The sequence below is a fragment of the Octopus sinensis genome, linkage group LG24 (genome assembly GCF_006345805.1).
Source record: "Octopus sinensis linkage group LG24, ASM634580v1, whole genome shotgun sequence".
Lineage (NCBI taxonomy): Eukaryota > Metazoa > Mollusca > Cephalopoda > Octopoda > Octopodidae > Octopus > Octopus sinensis.
Window position 1 is genome coordinate 4,374,338 of NC_043020.1, and position 16,492 is coordinate 4,390,829.

The window sequence follows — 16,492 nt, forward strand, 5'->3', positions numbered from 1 at the left end:
AGTAAATTTGTTAGTTTACCAGCTATTTTGAATTATAATATCCTATCATTAATTCATTTCTGCAATAGTAAATAATAGATAAAGATATAGATATCTTATTTTGCATTGGGTAAGAAAATGTGGTATAATGTCGAATGATGTTGGTAGATGGATGCTGTCTTTATTTAGTATAAAACAATGCGTCTTAATCATTGGACAGCCATGATTAGATGGTGAGCAGAAATAAAGTTTAAATAAAAGCCTTCTTTGAACTGGTTTATGACAATAGCCTTCCTTAATGGTTTGAAATACTGCAATAAAAAAGTCTATAGTAGCGATGCTGTATATCAAAATTGAAATCTGCAAAGTGACAGGTTTTAGTATCCTGCTGTGTTTTGGAAATGAGGATATACCATTGGTTTCTTTGAAGTGGAACTGCAGGAGAAAGTTTATTTAATGACATTCTTATCCTTAAATGGTTGTTCTTATTTTTCCTAAAATTCCAGTTGGCAAAGATAAGCCATTATTGCTAAGTGATATGTATTGATTCAATGTTATTTATAAGATGTGTAACATTCTGCAATAAGGAACAGCTGGTGTTGAAACATTTGTAGTGATATGGAATAAAGCTTGTTCAATCCATCTTATCAATATTTTTTCTATATATTCCATGGGTATTTCCGATTTTCCACATGTATTGGGTTGGTTTATAAATTATTGTGGCTTTTTTTTCAAATTTTATTCAACAAAAACAATAACAACATGTAACAAAATCATCTTTAAATGATTATTCCGGAGCATTTTCACCATTTACTTCAATTACTGCTTCCCATTTGCTTATCAGACAGTCAGATCATCATTTAAAGATGTTTTTGTTGAAAAAAAACGCATTAATTATGCATCAACCCAATATCTCCAGTGACAGAGATACCACCATTGTATGATAGCATTTGGTTGCCATTACCCAAAGAAGAACTTTGGAAAGCACACTGCAAAGTTTCTATCCGGACTATATATATATATATATATATAATGTAAACAAGCTTCATTCAGTTTCCATCTACCATAACCCACTCACAGTTTTTATCACCCCAGGCCTTTAGAAAACACTTTCCTAAGATGCCCTGCACATGGACTGAACCTGAAACCATGTGTTTAGGAAGCAAGCTTTTTAACTATACAGCCATGCCTTCACACACATACCCTCATCTCTCTTCAAATGTCCTCTGAATGCATAGAGTTCCCTATAACTTCTATACATGCCTTTGTTTCTCTTCAGGTGTTTTGTGGGTGTGTATAGTTCTAAACCCTAACTGTTCCAGCAGTGAGAAAGAACAGTGGCAATTACTGTTGCAACAGTGGTCATCTGTCCCGCTCTGTCCTCTGGAGGATGCAGATGGACAGCAGGTAGATAATGGACAGCAGCAGCAAGAGGAAGTGGAAAATTCTGAAGAAAACCCAGGTTCGTAATACTACTACACTCATACTATGTTATTTGGTGGTATTTTCTGAAAGTGTACTTATGTCTGTGTTTGGAGGTGTGCATCTTTCTCTCTCTCTCTCTCTCTCTCTCTCTCTCTCTCTCTCTCTCTCTCTCTCTCTCTCTATATATATATATATATATATATATATATATATATATATATATATATATTTAATGGATGCAACATGACTGAATGGTGAAGATCACTATTGCAAGGTCCTGAGTTCAATGCTATTTTATACTATTCTTGTCCTTTGTTGTTACCAAATTGTTCATCTCTCTCTTCACATAATTGTCCTCTTCAATCCTCAAACAGCTCTCCACTTATGTTTTCACTTAACTGACCAGCTCTGTCTTTACTCTGTAGGTTCTTCACAAAGGCCGACTCGATTAAAACCACGTACAATATTTCATCGAGCACTCGAAGCTAGTCGATTGACCTGGGATGATCGACACCTTCAGCTAATCCTCAGTGAAGACTGTGGTTACCATGAGGATCAGTGGGATTCTCATTTGTTTGATTCTCAGGGTCTGGCACTGTGGCACGGTAAGGTTTCTGTTTTCTACCCCTAAGTATTAAGCTTTCAGTAGGTACACTTTTTGTAATAAATAGTTTAGTTAGTATTGGCAAATATTTTGTGAGTGCAAACCAATGCAATGAGTTACATTTCTTTATGTAAAGAATAAAAATGTAACTTAGCTGCTAGCTAAATAGTAACCAATAAAATAAGTTAGCAATCTGAAATATTAACTGGGGTTAATATGATTGAATAAAACACATTTAGGTTTAAAATATTGTTCACCAATATCCTTCCCTCAAAATTGCTGTCCCTGTACCTGAATAAGAAATTATTGTTGTTGTGGTTATGGTGACGGGTTGGTGAAATCATGTCAGACAAAATGCTTTGCAGTGGTTGATATGGCTATTTGCAAGTCAGAGGTCAACTTTTTCTTGTTATTTTTCTGTATCAATAAGTTCCAATCAAAGACATGGAGTTAATATAATCAATTAAACCACCACCACCACCACCACTAACTGTTAGAAATGATGATAGTGGTGGTGGCAGTGATGATGATGATGATGATAGAACCAGTAGAGTGCCAGGAAAATGCCAATAGTTTTGTTTCTAATTTCTACATTTGACCTGACCAATTTTATTTTTTGCCCTTCCAAATAAAATAAAATAAAATATTTATTGTTCAATTGATTTGATCTCAACTCTATATTAAAAGATTTGTTTGGGGTGAATACACTGAACCGCAAAAGAAATGCAATTTTTTTCAAATGTCAATTTTTATATGGTAAATTCTAAAAATTTATTTTGGGGATGTAAGTGTAAATATTCCAAGACCTGCTGGTTTATGGCTGAGACCCAAATTGCAAGTAACTTTTCAAGTTTCCCTGAAACGAGACTCCAAAACACAGCTGCGTTGAATGCCGTGGGTGGCAGTTGCAAACAAGTTTCCTGAAAACTGAATGCAAGTGCATCTCGTGGAGGTTATGGATATAAAAATCAACTTCAACTATGTTCCTGGTATTTGTAACTTGGATGCATCAGTTATGACCTAATTGTCAGCAGCACAGAGAGAACAAGCTATCATCCGATTGCAAGCAGGGTAGCATGCCCTGGTTGTTGCGAAAGCTTAGTGTCCATATCAGCGCCATCTATTGCCTGCAACAGTGATACAACAGCACTGATACAACAGTGATACAACAGCACTGCAGACCATACCTGCAGAGGGCGCCCCTGGGTGACCACGACCCAGCAGGACCACTTCATCCACCTCTAACACCTCCGTGATCGTTTCAGACCAGCCAGCATGACAGCTGCCAAGAACCTGCTTGAGGGCCTCTCCTCACCGCTTGCCACCATCAGGCATGACTACAGTGGGCTACACAGCACTGACATTGGTGGCATCAACAATGGAGGTTGATAGTCTTCTCTGTACTGTGTTTCCACCTCAGATCACAGAGTGAGGGGGTGATTTAGGAGGGGTGAACACTACAAAGCTGCTTGTTTCATGGAGAGAGACGCGTAGGGTGGCCAAGGCATCATGGTTTGGGGTACTATAGACCTAAATCAGAGAATTGGGCCCCATGTGTTCCAAAATGTTTGTGAAGGCAGAGGGAATGGTATCACAATGCAGCGCTACGTTGACGAGATCTTAAGACTTCACATTGTGCCCTTCTTCCCATGTCACCATAGCCATGTGTTCCAGCAGGACAATGCTCCCTCCCACACGGCCAGGGTCACCATGGGCTTCCTGCATCAGCACAACATCAAAACCATGCCATAGCTGACTGGGCCCAGATTTGAACCCAACTGAACGCTTGTGGGGTGAAATCCAGAGATGGCAGAACCAGGTGGTCCCAAGGCTGACAACTCGTGTGGATCTGGAGGCAGCTTTCCTCAAGGTCTAGGCACAGGTGCTAATGGCTTTTGTGAACCGCCTCATGCACTCCATGTACCAATGGTGTATGGTTGTTTTGAACACCCAGGGTGGGTGTACATGGTATTGAACTTGTCACACCCTACAATCTCGATGTGCTCAATCCACCTACTACCAGAACCCATGACAATGACCCATAGACTGTGGTCAAAGTGCATCCAAGAAATTGACTTTATCAGATTTATTAAAATTTATCCTTGACATTATGAAATTAAAACATATTTCACAGTCACACAGATTTTGTGTTTCTTTTTGCGGTTCAGTGTATTAGATGGTGTGTGTATAAAAAAAAAAAAACCCTTTCAACATCCATTATTCATATATATATATATATATTGGATGAGATATGGTGCTTATGATTTATGTATGATATTTTGTTTGTTTTTTTTCTTCGCAATAGAGCCCATTCCGATAGCTTGTGCCCGAGTTGATGCATTGCGTTCCCATGGTTACATGAAAGAGGCATTACGTTTAGCTGTGGTCATTGTTCGAACAATGAAGAGACAACAGCGTCTCAATCAAGACAAATACCGTCTTCAGCAGTTACCTGAAGGTAACCTCACTTTACTCTCTCTTTCTCTCTCTCTCTCTCTCTCTCCTTTCTCTCATTATTATGCATCCTGATTTGTCTGATACTCTCCCTCCAAAATACATTTTCTTAGTTTGGAATCTTCTCTTTATAAAAACTCTTGATGTTGATCGTTTTATGTGTGTGTGAGCATCTTTGTGCTCAGTTATGATTTTGTGTATGTAAATGTGTGTATAAAGTTGTTAGGGTTAGGGTTAAGTTGTTAAATGATTGCATTGATACATATTTTCATGTGAAAAAAAAATAGGAGCAGTTCCACCCTAAATTAACAAGAGTTACTCCCCTTGGTCAGAAATGGACAAATGTTTTTCGTGTTAAAATTTTACATAGCACACGCACACACTCTCTCTGTCTCTCCCCCATTCAGCCCTTGATGAAAAATCAGTTGATTCATAGCAATTAGTTTTGAAAGCTTTGTGCAATTGTTGGATGCTTTGTGTATGCGTAGACCAATAGATTGTTGCATGTTTCTGTCTGTGTGTCTCTGTAAAGATCTTATATATTAAATCTGCTTTTCAGCATTGCTTACGTCTACTTCATCCCAGTCGAACAGAAACCAAAGATACAATTTGATCTGTTGGGGTCTAGCTGGTATCCCAGGTTCAAATGATGATGTTACTGGATACAAGACATCATCACAACAACAGCAACAAACTGACCAGGAAGGTTGGATTGGTCATCCTCTCAACCCCATTGGTATCCTCTTTGATACTTTGGCTGAGGTTTCTCGTGTCACTGATGATACCAGTAGCCAGACAGGTAAGTAGTAGTAGTAATGCTTCTGATAATGATAGTAGTAATATGCGAGCTGGCAGAAACGTTAGCATGCCGGGCGAAATGCTTAGTGGTATTTCGTCTGCCGTTACGTTCTGAGTTCAAATTCCACCGAGGTCGACTTTGCCGTTCATCCATCCAGGGTCGATTAAATAAGTACCAGTTACACACTGGGGTCGATATAATCTACTTAATCCGTTTGTCTGTCCTTGTTTGTCCTCTCTATGTTTAGCCCCTTGTGGGTAGTAAAGAAACAGGTATTTTGTCTGCCATTATGTTCTGAGTTCAAATTCTGCCACGGTCAGCTTTACCTTTCATCCTTTTGGGGTCGATTAAATAAGTACCAGTTACGCACTGGGGTCAATGTAATCGACTTAATCCCTTTGTCTGTCTTTGTTTACCCCCCTCTGGACAATAAATAAATATTATTTGTGGTTCTGTTATTCGTTATTGCAATATCTGACACCACTCTCATCCCCCCTCCCCCCCAATATTTGCCATTCAGCACAACTCTCATCACCACCACCATTGTTCTTTTGCTGTGACTCCTCTCTTTCGGTTTTTACAGGTGACTTCACATCGAATTGGTATTCATTTGGAAGTAACGGAGCCGCAAACAACAACAGCAACAATAACAATGCCAATATCATCATCAACAACATCATCAGCAATAACATCCTCAGCAATAATATCATCAGCAATAACAACAACAACAATATCCTCAACAACAATAACAACAACAATAGCAACCACCTCAGTACCTTTCCAAATAATCACAGCACCCATACTAATGTTGGTAGCCAGAAATATAAACATATAGCTATCCCAAAATGTCGAGACCGGAACGAATCTTACCTCACTCTTGCCCTAGAAGTGGCTCTCATTGGTAAGTATTGAACCTCGCTCACTGCATTTCAGGACTTTATTGATTTGTTGTTGTTTTTTTATTAACATATCTACATTTAGGTTTAGATTTAAAGAACTGAATACTTATATTTGATGGATATTTGTCCTCATCTTGTTTGTTGTTAACACAATGTTTCGGTTGATATACCCTCCAGCCTTCATCAGCTATCTTGGGGAAATTTCCAACCTGGGTTCTCATTCCTAAAGTATTTTTCGATATTATTATTCAGGTCAGTCTGGAATCAAACTTGGAATCTTGGGGTTAGTAGCCCGTGTTCTTAGCCACTAAGCCATATGCCTATGGCATATGGTGCAGTGGTTAAGAGCGCGGGCTACTAACCCCAAGATTCCGAGTTTGATTCCAGACAGTGACCTTAATAATAATAATAATAATAATAACACCGAAAAATACCCTAGGAATGAGAACCCAGCTTCGAAACTTCCCCAAAACACCTGATGAAGGCTGGATGGTATATCAGCCGAAACATTGTGTTAACAACAAACAAGATGAGGACAAATGTAAATAATATACATAATTCCTCACCTCTTAAATATAGAACTGAATTGAATATTGTACATGTTAGCCATGGCTGGAATAGATCTAGAAGTCACTGGACAAGCTGAGAAGTAAAGGGTACATGTCAACTAATACGGTGTGTAATTGGATTGAGGAGAGATCTGCTTGGCAGAAAACATCCTTCTCTAATCTAGGCTGTCTATATGCAGAATTATAATGTTAATTGCAAATTAACAAACCCCTTGTCACTATTACAATATAGCACCACAAACTACAGAGACAAGTTGTTTTCTCCCTCTGATTGTTCCTGTTTCCAGATGGGGTCAGTAGGATGTTCTGAGTGTTCAGCTGCCTTGTCCAGACACGTCACAATGCACTGCCAATCTTCATCCATTGTGCTATGGCTATCAAGGATCATTGACATTTTGCATTTGGAAGATTCTCAGTAAGTAGTTTAAGTGGACTAGAGCAACATGAAATGAAGTGCCTTGCCTAAGAACACAATGTTCCTGTCCAATAATCAAACTGATGGCCTTACATTCTAGAGTTCAACAGCTTAACCAGTGAGTAGGCCCACATACCTTTACACAGTCCCAACGTCAGGATAGTTGGAATCTAGTGTCTTTCTTTGCTTCAATGAAGACCAACTGAAAATTATACAACACTAATCAGATTTAAGGTGAGGAGTTCATGTTATTTTAATGCCAATGACAGGATATCAACTGCTGGCTGTCATTTCTTGTTGTTGTATAACATTACATTCTGACAAAAGAAAGCCACTACATAGCTACTCTACTTGCAAGAAATTATGGCCAAATCATCCTAAAATGCTACATATTATCTTAGAAATGTTTGAATGGAATGGTTTAAAGTAGTTCTAAATATCATCGTCGTCGTTTAATGTCCACTTTCCATGCTGGCATGAGTTAAACAGTCTGAATGAGGACTGGCAAGCCAGGAGGCTGCACCAGGCTCCAGTCTGATCTGGCAGGGTTTCTACAGCTGGATGCCCTTCCTAACACCAACCACTCTGAGAGTGTAGTTGGTGCTTTTTAGTGCCACCAGTAGGGGTGGGGTGCAGTTAGGCACTCCACACCAGCTGGTGGCACAACTGAAACTTCTTCTAGTTCTGGTAGTGACTTAGCTATTAAAGCAAGGTCAACAGCACAGAGGAGCTCTCAGGGGCAGCCTGTCTTGAATTCTTCTGTTATTGCCTGGAGGACTATGATGAATAAGAAGGGGCTGAGGACTGATCCTTGGTGAAACCCTACTTCTACCTGGAATTCATCACTATATCCGTTGTCAACCCTCACCTTACTGACAGCATCCTTGTACATGGCTTGTACAGCTCTCACCAACCACTCATCTATCCCTAGTTTCCACATTGACCGCCGGATAAGGGATCAGGGGACCTTGTTAAAGGCTTTTCCCATGTCAACGAAAGCCAAGTACAAAGGTTTATCTTTGGCTAGGAATTTCTCCTGCAGCTGTCTTACCAGAAATATAGCATCAGTGATGCTTCTGCCTGGCACAAACCCAAACTGCATCTCCTCTCTCTCTAATTAGTTGGGTTATGACCCTCTCTGTGACTTTCATCACCTGATCCAACAATTTGATACTTCTGTAATTATTCCCATCTAATGTGTCACCTTTACCTTTGTCGCAGTTGACTATGGTGCTGCTACACCAGCCATTGGGTATGACTCTTTCATGTATCACCTGGTTGACTATACGGGTGACTAGACACCGCCAGATATTTTAAGCATCTCAGCAGTGATTCTTGATGAGCCAGGTGCTTTCCCTGTCTCCATACCCTTAATTGCTTTATCTACCTAGGTACTGTCAATTTCGAATAGCTTGTCCCTCTGTTGGGTCAACATTTGGCAGACTCTCTTTCTTCCATTCATTCTCTCCATTTAGCAACCTTTCATAGTGGCGTCTCTAAGTCTCTCTCTTTGCAGCATCATTAATTGCAAGTGGCCCATCATCCATGCAGACACATTTCTCTCCTATGGCATCACAATTGTCTCTCTCACAATTTGCAGTACAGAATACTTCAAGTCTCTGGTCCTCATGATGCAGAATATTAGCAAACTTTCTCTTATCTGCTTCCCCTCTGGCTAAGTAAATCTGTCTCCTAGCTTCCCTTCTGGCAGTCTGATATAGTTCCCTGCTACCACCACACTTCCAGTCCTATGCCTGTTTCTTTTCCCTAATGGCCCTGTCAGCTACATTGTTCCACCACCACATTACCTTAGGTTGAGAGGGGACTTTGTTCCAGCCACAGATCATGCCAGTAGCCTTCAACAGGTTATCTCATAGGAACCTCCAGTTGTCCTCCACATTATGTGATGCTATATCCTCCTTTTTCATCAAAAGCTTCAAGTTATACGTCTCTAAATCTCTGTCCATTCAAAGGATCCTTAAGCTTCCAGACCCTTCTTTTCCATGCTGGTCATCTTATGAGCAGCCATTTAGCCCTGATCGTGAAGTTAACTACTAACCTGAGCTGTGGGGTGCATTCTTCACATGGGAAAGTTTTGACATTTATAATTAGCCATCTTTCTGACTTCCTGGCAAGAATGTAGTCCATCAGACTGGTAGGTGAACAGGTGACTGGCAGGTTTCCTGAAGTTAGTATTACAGATCATAAGATCAGTTGCATCACAAAACTCCAGCAGCCTAGTTCCCTCCTCATTGCAAGAACCGAATCTGTTGCCACTGTGGAAGCTCCCTAGATGTTGTCCAAGATGCCCATTGAAGTTGCCATCCACAAAGAGAAGGTACTTGTCATTCATCAATGAGGTAGTCTGCAAGAGGGTGTCATAAAATCCATCTTTCTGTTCATCATGTAGCCCTGGCTGAGGAGCATAAGCCGAGATAATAGTTGCTGATCCATGTTGCATCAATAGTTTAAGCTTAAGTATTCTATCACAAACTCTGACTATCTCAGTTACCTTATCGACCCTTTTCTCTGCAAGAAGTATATCCACACTCCCAACCCCATCAGTAATTTCTACCCAGAAAATCTTATACCTATGTTCTTTGCCTGTGAGGAGCCTAGCAGAAAAGAATTGATCAACTGGATTACTTTGCTGTAACATACTACTAAATGAATGACAATAATAATTACAAAGAGCGCCATAGAGTGAAACAGGACTGAGCATTTGCATTCTTAACTTTAACTATAGCTACAACTGTAATATACAGTATGGAGTTAGGCAAACTTTGTGACAAAAATAGATAAATAAATGAATGAATAACAGTAATTATAATGAACATTAAAGTGAGAGAGAATTGAACATAGGGTTTCTTAAGTTTAGTATGACATACGGAATGGAATAATCGAAACTGTGTGTGTGCATAGATAAATTAATGAACAATAATAGTAATTATAATTTGTGCTGTAAAAGGAGGTTTAGATGTGTGCTAGGTTGGAAATGAGTTGCTTATCTGAACGTTTTCTTTTTTTTATGAGATGGTTATGGGTTAACTGTTAAGAAAATAATATTTTTTCTCCTCACAGAGCTTGATTGCTTTGATATTCAACCATTGTCACTGGGCCAGACATCATAGGTGAAAGTTTCAAATCTGTTTTGTTTTTGTTTTTATAGGTCTTGGCCATCAGCAATTGATGCCTACTGGTCTGTATGCACAGGAAAAAGCTTGCAAACAAGAGGATAAACTGATAGCAAAGCTCCAAGAGATTGAACTCGACACAACTCTAGTTGCCATCCTTAGAAAACAGGCTGTTCTTCTTCTGGAAGGTGAGTGGCTTGTGTGCTTTCTTCATAAATCAATCAGTTGAGGCTGAGCTGTTGTGTCCACACGCAAGTCTGATATGTTTGCTGTATATTGTACATATGCCATGTGTGTGTATGTTTACACCACTTTTCCAAATGTCCTGAAGAAGGGTTCTACACCCCAAAATATAGAAATACAAAGTAAAACTGCAACTTTGTTCTGTTTTCTTTTTATTTTGTAGTTTACTTTGTACCGTCTCACATTGTTCCAGCTTTACACAATTATATTCTTTAAACATATATATATATATATATATATATATATATACACACACACACACACACACACACACACACATATGCAAACGCACGCACACATATATATAATCAATATTAAACAAGCATGTGCAATACTGAGGCAATATTACTTGTAAACATAGAAGCAAATATAACATCGACTGACACATACTTTAATGACAGTAAATATCAACAAAGGATGCTTGTTGTGTGATAATAAATCTGTGAATGGAATTGGTAATTCACTAGATGTGTTTCAAAAGGTGCATTGGCTGCACATTATGTATGTGTAGGTCGCTACATATACAGTGTCCTTTCTCGTCAGCTACTTGTCTCCTCTCACTTAGAAATTCTTTGTTGTAATGAATTTGCTAAGAGAAACTATTACAAAGAAACAAAATTTGTACATTTCAATAGTTGAAAAGGGGAATGGAAATAGGAATTGGACAAGTAGCTAATTGTATGCCTCCTTAATCAATAACTTTGGTGAGAAAGAGTGGAGTATGGTTTTAAGAAGGGCAGTTCCTCATCTGCGTAAGTAAATTTATTTGGGATAATTCTTAGGTGATTAGTATTTTCACTAAAGGCTGTAAAACTGAGAAAAGGACATCATAGTTGAAAAACTGGAATAAGACAGGGTGTTAATTACTGTAAAAACCCATGTAATTTATGCCCTTTTTCACAAAAACAAAAATAAACTTTAGTCGGTGCGTAGGAAGGAATTACAACCATGTTTCATGGTCTGCTACCACAACAGCTCCTTTATAGGATCCAGTTAGCTCAAGACATCATCAGGAGGAACCACGTCCGGTTTCGGCCCCTACTCCTCTACCGTTTTGACGTGGCAAGGCCCCCACCTTTCGGAGATGCCTTCAGCTCTGGTGTTGGGTGCATGTCTTCTTTCTTCTGTTCCCTGGCCTCTTCAATGTATCGTCAGCGAGTGTCAGCCGGTGACTGACTGACTTGTCAAATATTTCCCTTTAAATACCTGCTGCTAGGCTCCAGCAGGCAGCCCCAGCAAGTTGTCACATGACACTGTCTCACCTTAACTGACTAGTGAAGGCACATAGTTTCAGCCCACGCATTCTCTAAACGACTGTCAGCTGTCAGTCAGCGAAGCTGATTCAGTGTCAGCTTGTCTCACCTAATGATGTTATTTCCCGCCTGCATGTTATGACTTTCAAGCCATTTTCGGTCTTCCCGCTTCGGCCGTATATAGAAGCTGGCATTTTTGACCACCACCTGTACTCTCCTTATTAGTTTTTGCTGCTCGGAGCTAGAAAAAACAAATCTTTTGAAAAGCGTTGTCACTTTCCTTTCAATGAAGCCGCTAGCCCCCATTGCCAGGTGATAATATTCGACATTCCATCCCTGTTCTCTGCATTCTTCGATTAGCTTTTCGTTCCTCTGCATTGCCAATGTTCTCTTCCCAAGGTACTGTCAGTTCTAGTAAAATTCCTATTCTCCGGTCTCTGTTCTATAGGACTAAATCTGGTCTTTTTGTTGTTTTTATTAGTGGAAATATTACTTGTCTTTCTAAGTCCGTGGCCACCTCCCAGTATCCCTTCCATCTTTCATCTATCTCGTATACTTTACTTGTAGGCCTGGTTTTATATCCTTTTCCCTCCTTGTGGAAGTATACTTTCCTGCGCTTTTCTACTTTTGGGTACTCTCTCCTATTGTACCTCTCGATCTTCTCCTTAATTATGCTGCCATGTATATCTTTCTAGTGCTAGTCTGCAATTTGACAGAACATGTCTAACTATAGCTTTCTCTCCACATCTACACTCATAGGTTATTTTTATGTTCCACCGGACTAAGTTCGCCGGTGAGGGTAGAACATCGAAGGTAGACTTGATCAGGAAGGATGTTCTTGCTTGTTCCCAAGCCCAAAGTTCCTTCCATGATATTCTGCAGCTGATCACATATTCCTCCCTTCTCAGGCACTGTCCCTGTTGACTGCATTGCACCAAATGTACATTTCGCCTTTCTTCTTCCTCCTTTCTCACTTCGTATACCACTGCCTCTTTCATCTCTTTTATACTGCTCTTGCAAAATGGCCTGAAATTTTGCTTCTTGTGTCGCTCCTACTATATCTGCATGCCTTAGTTTTCCGATCGCCCTGTTTACTGCCTCTTCCACCTTCCATCTCCTCCCTGTTCGTACCTTTGGAGAGTCTTCCCGGATGCTCTGATCTTTTGAATACCTTAGCATTTCCTGCCTTATATTCTTCGGTGATTGATGTTATTGTTAGTTGCAGCACGGGTTTTCCATATAGTGCAGTTGTATTCAGTGGTTTCGGCAGACCAAGCCATTTTCTGATAAACACACTGCATCTTTGTTCCATCCTTTCTACTCTACTCGAGGCTATTTCGTACATTTGCAATGGCCACATTATTCTTGGGTACAGCCCAAATTGCAGTATCCAACATTTGAATTTTCCCGGCAGCGTTGTTCCGTCAATTGCCTTTAATCCTTGTTCTACTAAATCATGTGTTTCTTTCCCTTGCTTCTTATCATTTAATAAATCTCTATACCATCTGCCAAGACTCTTTACTGGTTGTTCTTTCACCGTTGGTATGTCTTCACCTCCTATCCTGAATTTCACTTCTTCCTGCCTTCCTTTCACGAAAGCGACGCTTCAAGATTTTTTGGCTTTGAATTTCATCCTTGCCCATCCTATCAGTTCGTCCAACTGCTCTAACATTCCCTCTGCTGCTTCTCTACTTTCTGATAATATAGTTACGTCGTCCATAGAAGCCCTTAATGGTGTCTTTGTAACAGCTTTCTCACAGTTTGTAGATCTAAGTAACATTTCCATGACTAGCACGAATAAGATGACTGATATTGTGCATCCGGCTGCAATACCTATTTCAAGCCAGTGCCACTCCGTTGTGAACTTTCCTGCTGTAAATCTCATCCTCAGGTTGTCGTAGTACAACATGAGCATTCATTGAACATCTTTTGGAATCCAAAAGAAGTCCATTGCTGTTTTTATTATTGCGTGCGGAACAGATCCATAAGCATTGGCAAGATCTAGCCAAACAATATACAGGTTTTTCTTCATTTGTTTTGCACAGGCGATGGCTTCCCAGATGGCAAATGCATGTTCTATGCACCCAGGGATTCTGGGGATTCCTGCTTTTTGGATTTCTTCATTAACGTACCCATTATGCTGTACAAATCTTATGATTCGTCTAGCAATAATTCCAAACATGATTTTCCAGTCAGTATTTAATAATGAGTTTGGTCTAAATTGACCTAGTGTTTTCCCCCTCTTTTTCTTTAGGTAGAAAGATACCTTCAGCTATACACCATCGCTCCGCTACATCTTTCTTCTTCCACATTTCTCTCATCAGTGCAAACAGCTGCAAACGTAATTTCGGGCAATATGTATATACCTTGTAGCTCACTCCATCATTCCCTGAACTTTTTGTTCTTGCTTTTCTTATGAACTCATCCATTTCTTTCCGTTTGATGTCGCTCAAATCAAATGGTACTCTTGGTTCAGGTGGTTTCTTCAGTCCGTGCATTTCTGGGAGTACTTCATTTCTGTCAGAGTCGCTGTATGTCTCTTTCAGATGTTGTTCGAGCTCTTCTTTCGTGCAATCCAATTTTCCGTTTTTACTTTCAGTAAATAGATGTTTCGCATATTGATAGGGATTGTTCACAAAGCTACGATAATTTTTTCCTCTCTCCTTTCTTCTGCTCCTCCTTCTTTGTTTCCTTAGCAGATCTCAATGCTTCTTTTCTTTATTTCTTCATATAGCTGCTTTAGCCCTTCTCTTTCCTCCTCCTTTGCATCCCTCCATCTGGTTCTGAGTTTTTTCTTCTCTTCTTGAATCTATGCGATCTATCTTTCTCTCCTCAATGGTCCGCTCTTTGCCGTTAATTCTACCTTCCCTGTTGTTTCCAGTCCAAATCTTTTCTCTCCTTCCTGGTAGATTGTATTAGCCAGGTTTTCGAGCTTTTGTTCGTCGTCGCCTTTGAATTTGGTGGTCATTCTTGCTACCTCATTGTCAAATTTTTTAACTCGCTGCGTCATTTGCTTTCGGCCACTTAATCTTTGTCCACTTCACGCCTATCAGTCTTTTTGACTGTTCCAATTCAACTGTGGAATGAACCTCGCTATAGTTATTTTCCAGGGGGTTCTGGCCACACGTCTTATGGTTTATCAACCCGCGTTGTTGAATTACTTTCTTCTGACACACTTTCCCTTGGTGGTTTCTCAACCCGAGAATCTACATGAGTAGGTAGATCGTTTCCAGAGTTTTTTTAGAAATTTTTCTTTATTGGAAAATGACGTACAAATGTAAATGTTCATATGCAAAATGGGTTTTTGCAGAAAAAAATAATGAAGTTGACTTTTATTTATGCTGGACGGTATAATGCTCACTTTTTCTGTATAAATTTACTATAAGTTTGACGTTCATGCTGGTAATCACACATCTGGGCCATCTTTTACATTGCTTGGAGTTATTTCTTTAAATACATCAGTTTTCCTCTGCTTAGGAAGTCTAGCTTGCGTTTGCCTCCAGGAAGCTATTGCTCACTGTCTCTACGTTAGGACAATGAAATTCATCATCGCCGCTGACGTCAATTCATCCTTGTGCGTGTAAACTCACTAAATGAATATGACTAAGTGTTCCAACAGAAACATTCATTTAACTCATACGATGTTTAATGTCGTTTCACATTCATGTTGAGTTATGCAGCAATCTTATGTTCTCTTCGTGGAACACTTGTAATGTATATATTACCTTAGGCTCTGGGATTGAAATTCCCTGTGGACCGGTGTATCCTGTAAGTTTAATATTCAGTTTTGGATGCTGGTAGCACAGGGCTTGGAATTTTTCAGCATTAAACTGCATATTATTATCCTCAGCCCATCTGTAGATTGAGTCCAACTCCTGCTGCAGGTGTGCAACATCGCTGGGGTTCTGTATTTTCTGCGAGACTTTCGTATCGTCTGCATAGCTGGCCAGAGTGGCTATCTGGGCATATCTGAGAGGGCCACTATAAAAAGCAGTGGTCCCAAGACAGTGCCCTGTGGAACACCACTCACTATTTGTGTGTTCATAGAGGTGGCTCCATTAACCACTACTGCCTGACTCCTATCTTTCAGGAAGTCATGCAACCACACTCCAAGTTTTCCTGCTATGCCGAGGTCACGTAGTTTGTGGAATATCATACCATGATCCACCTTGTCAAAAGCTTTTGCAAAATCAAGGTAGATTACGTCCACATTTGATTTGTTGAGTAACTGCCTCAACACCCAGTCATAATGCTGTAAGAGCTGGGTCAGGCAGCTCCTACCTGGTCGAAAACCATGTTGGGTATCACTCAGCAAGTTGTTTTCCTCAAGGAATGCGATTAGTTTCTTTCTGACTATCCGTTCCATGACTTTGCTGATGTGTGAAGTCAGAGAGATAGGCCTATAGTTTTTGGCATCTGCTCTACTTCCCCCTTTATGTATTGGGCATATTATTCCCTCCTTCAGCTTGCTTGGCAGTTTGCCATTCGCAAGAAAGCTCTGGAAGAGAATCTTGAGGGGTTTTGCCAGGGCATGCTTACACGCTTTGAGGAGGATGGCTGGGAAACCGTCTGGACCAGCAGCTGAGTTTGTGTCCACTTCATCTATGGCTAGTAGGACATCTTTTTCGCTAATGTCAATACATTCTATTGTAACCGCCTCGCTGGTTATAGGTGAGGCAGCAAAGAAGTCCACTGGTTCGTTCACTTGTCTATGTTCC

The 16,492-nt window shown here is 40.0% G+C and overlaps 1 protein-coding gene across 1 annotated transcript in view; it reads left to right on the plus strand.

Annotated features, from left to right (window-relative positions):
* The window catches only part of LOC115224052 (zinc finger SWIM domain-containing protein 6), a 96,831-nt gene that overhangs the window by 68,469 nt on the left and 11,870 nt on the right, over positions 1–16,492 (plus strand). Inside the window, exons 7-12 of the mRNA XM_029794851.2 lie at positions 1,259–1,441; positions 1,830–2,009; positions 4,314–4,466; positions 5,022–5,261; positions 5,845–6,162; positions 10,314–10,466. Coding sequence (XP_029650711.1) covers positions 1,259–1,441; positions 1,830–2,009; positions 4,314–4,466; positions 5,022–5,261; positions 5,845–6,162; positions 10,314–10,466 — 1,227 coding nt within the window. The remainder of the gene's footprint in view (positions 1–1,258; positions 1,442–1,829; positions 2,010–4,313; positions 4,467–5,021; positions 5,262–5,844; positions 6,163–10,313; positions 10,467–16,492) is intronic.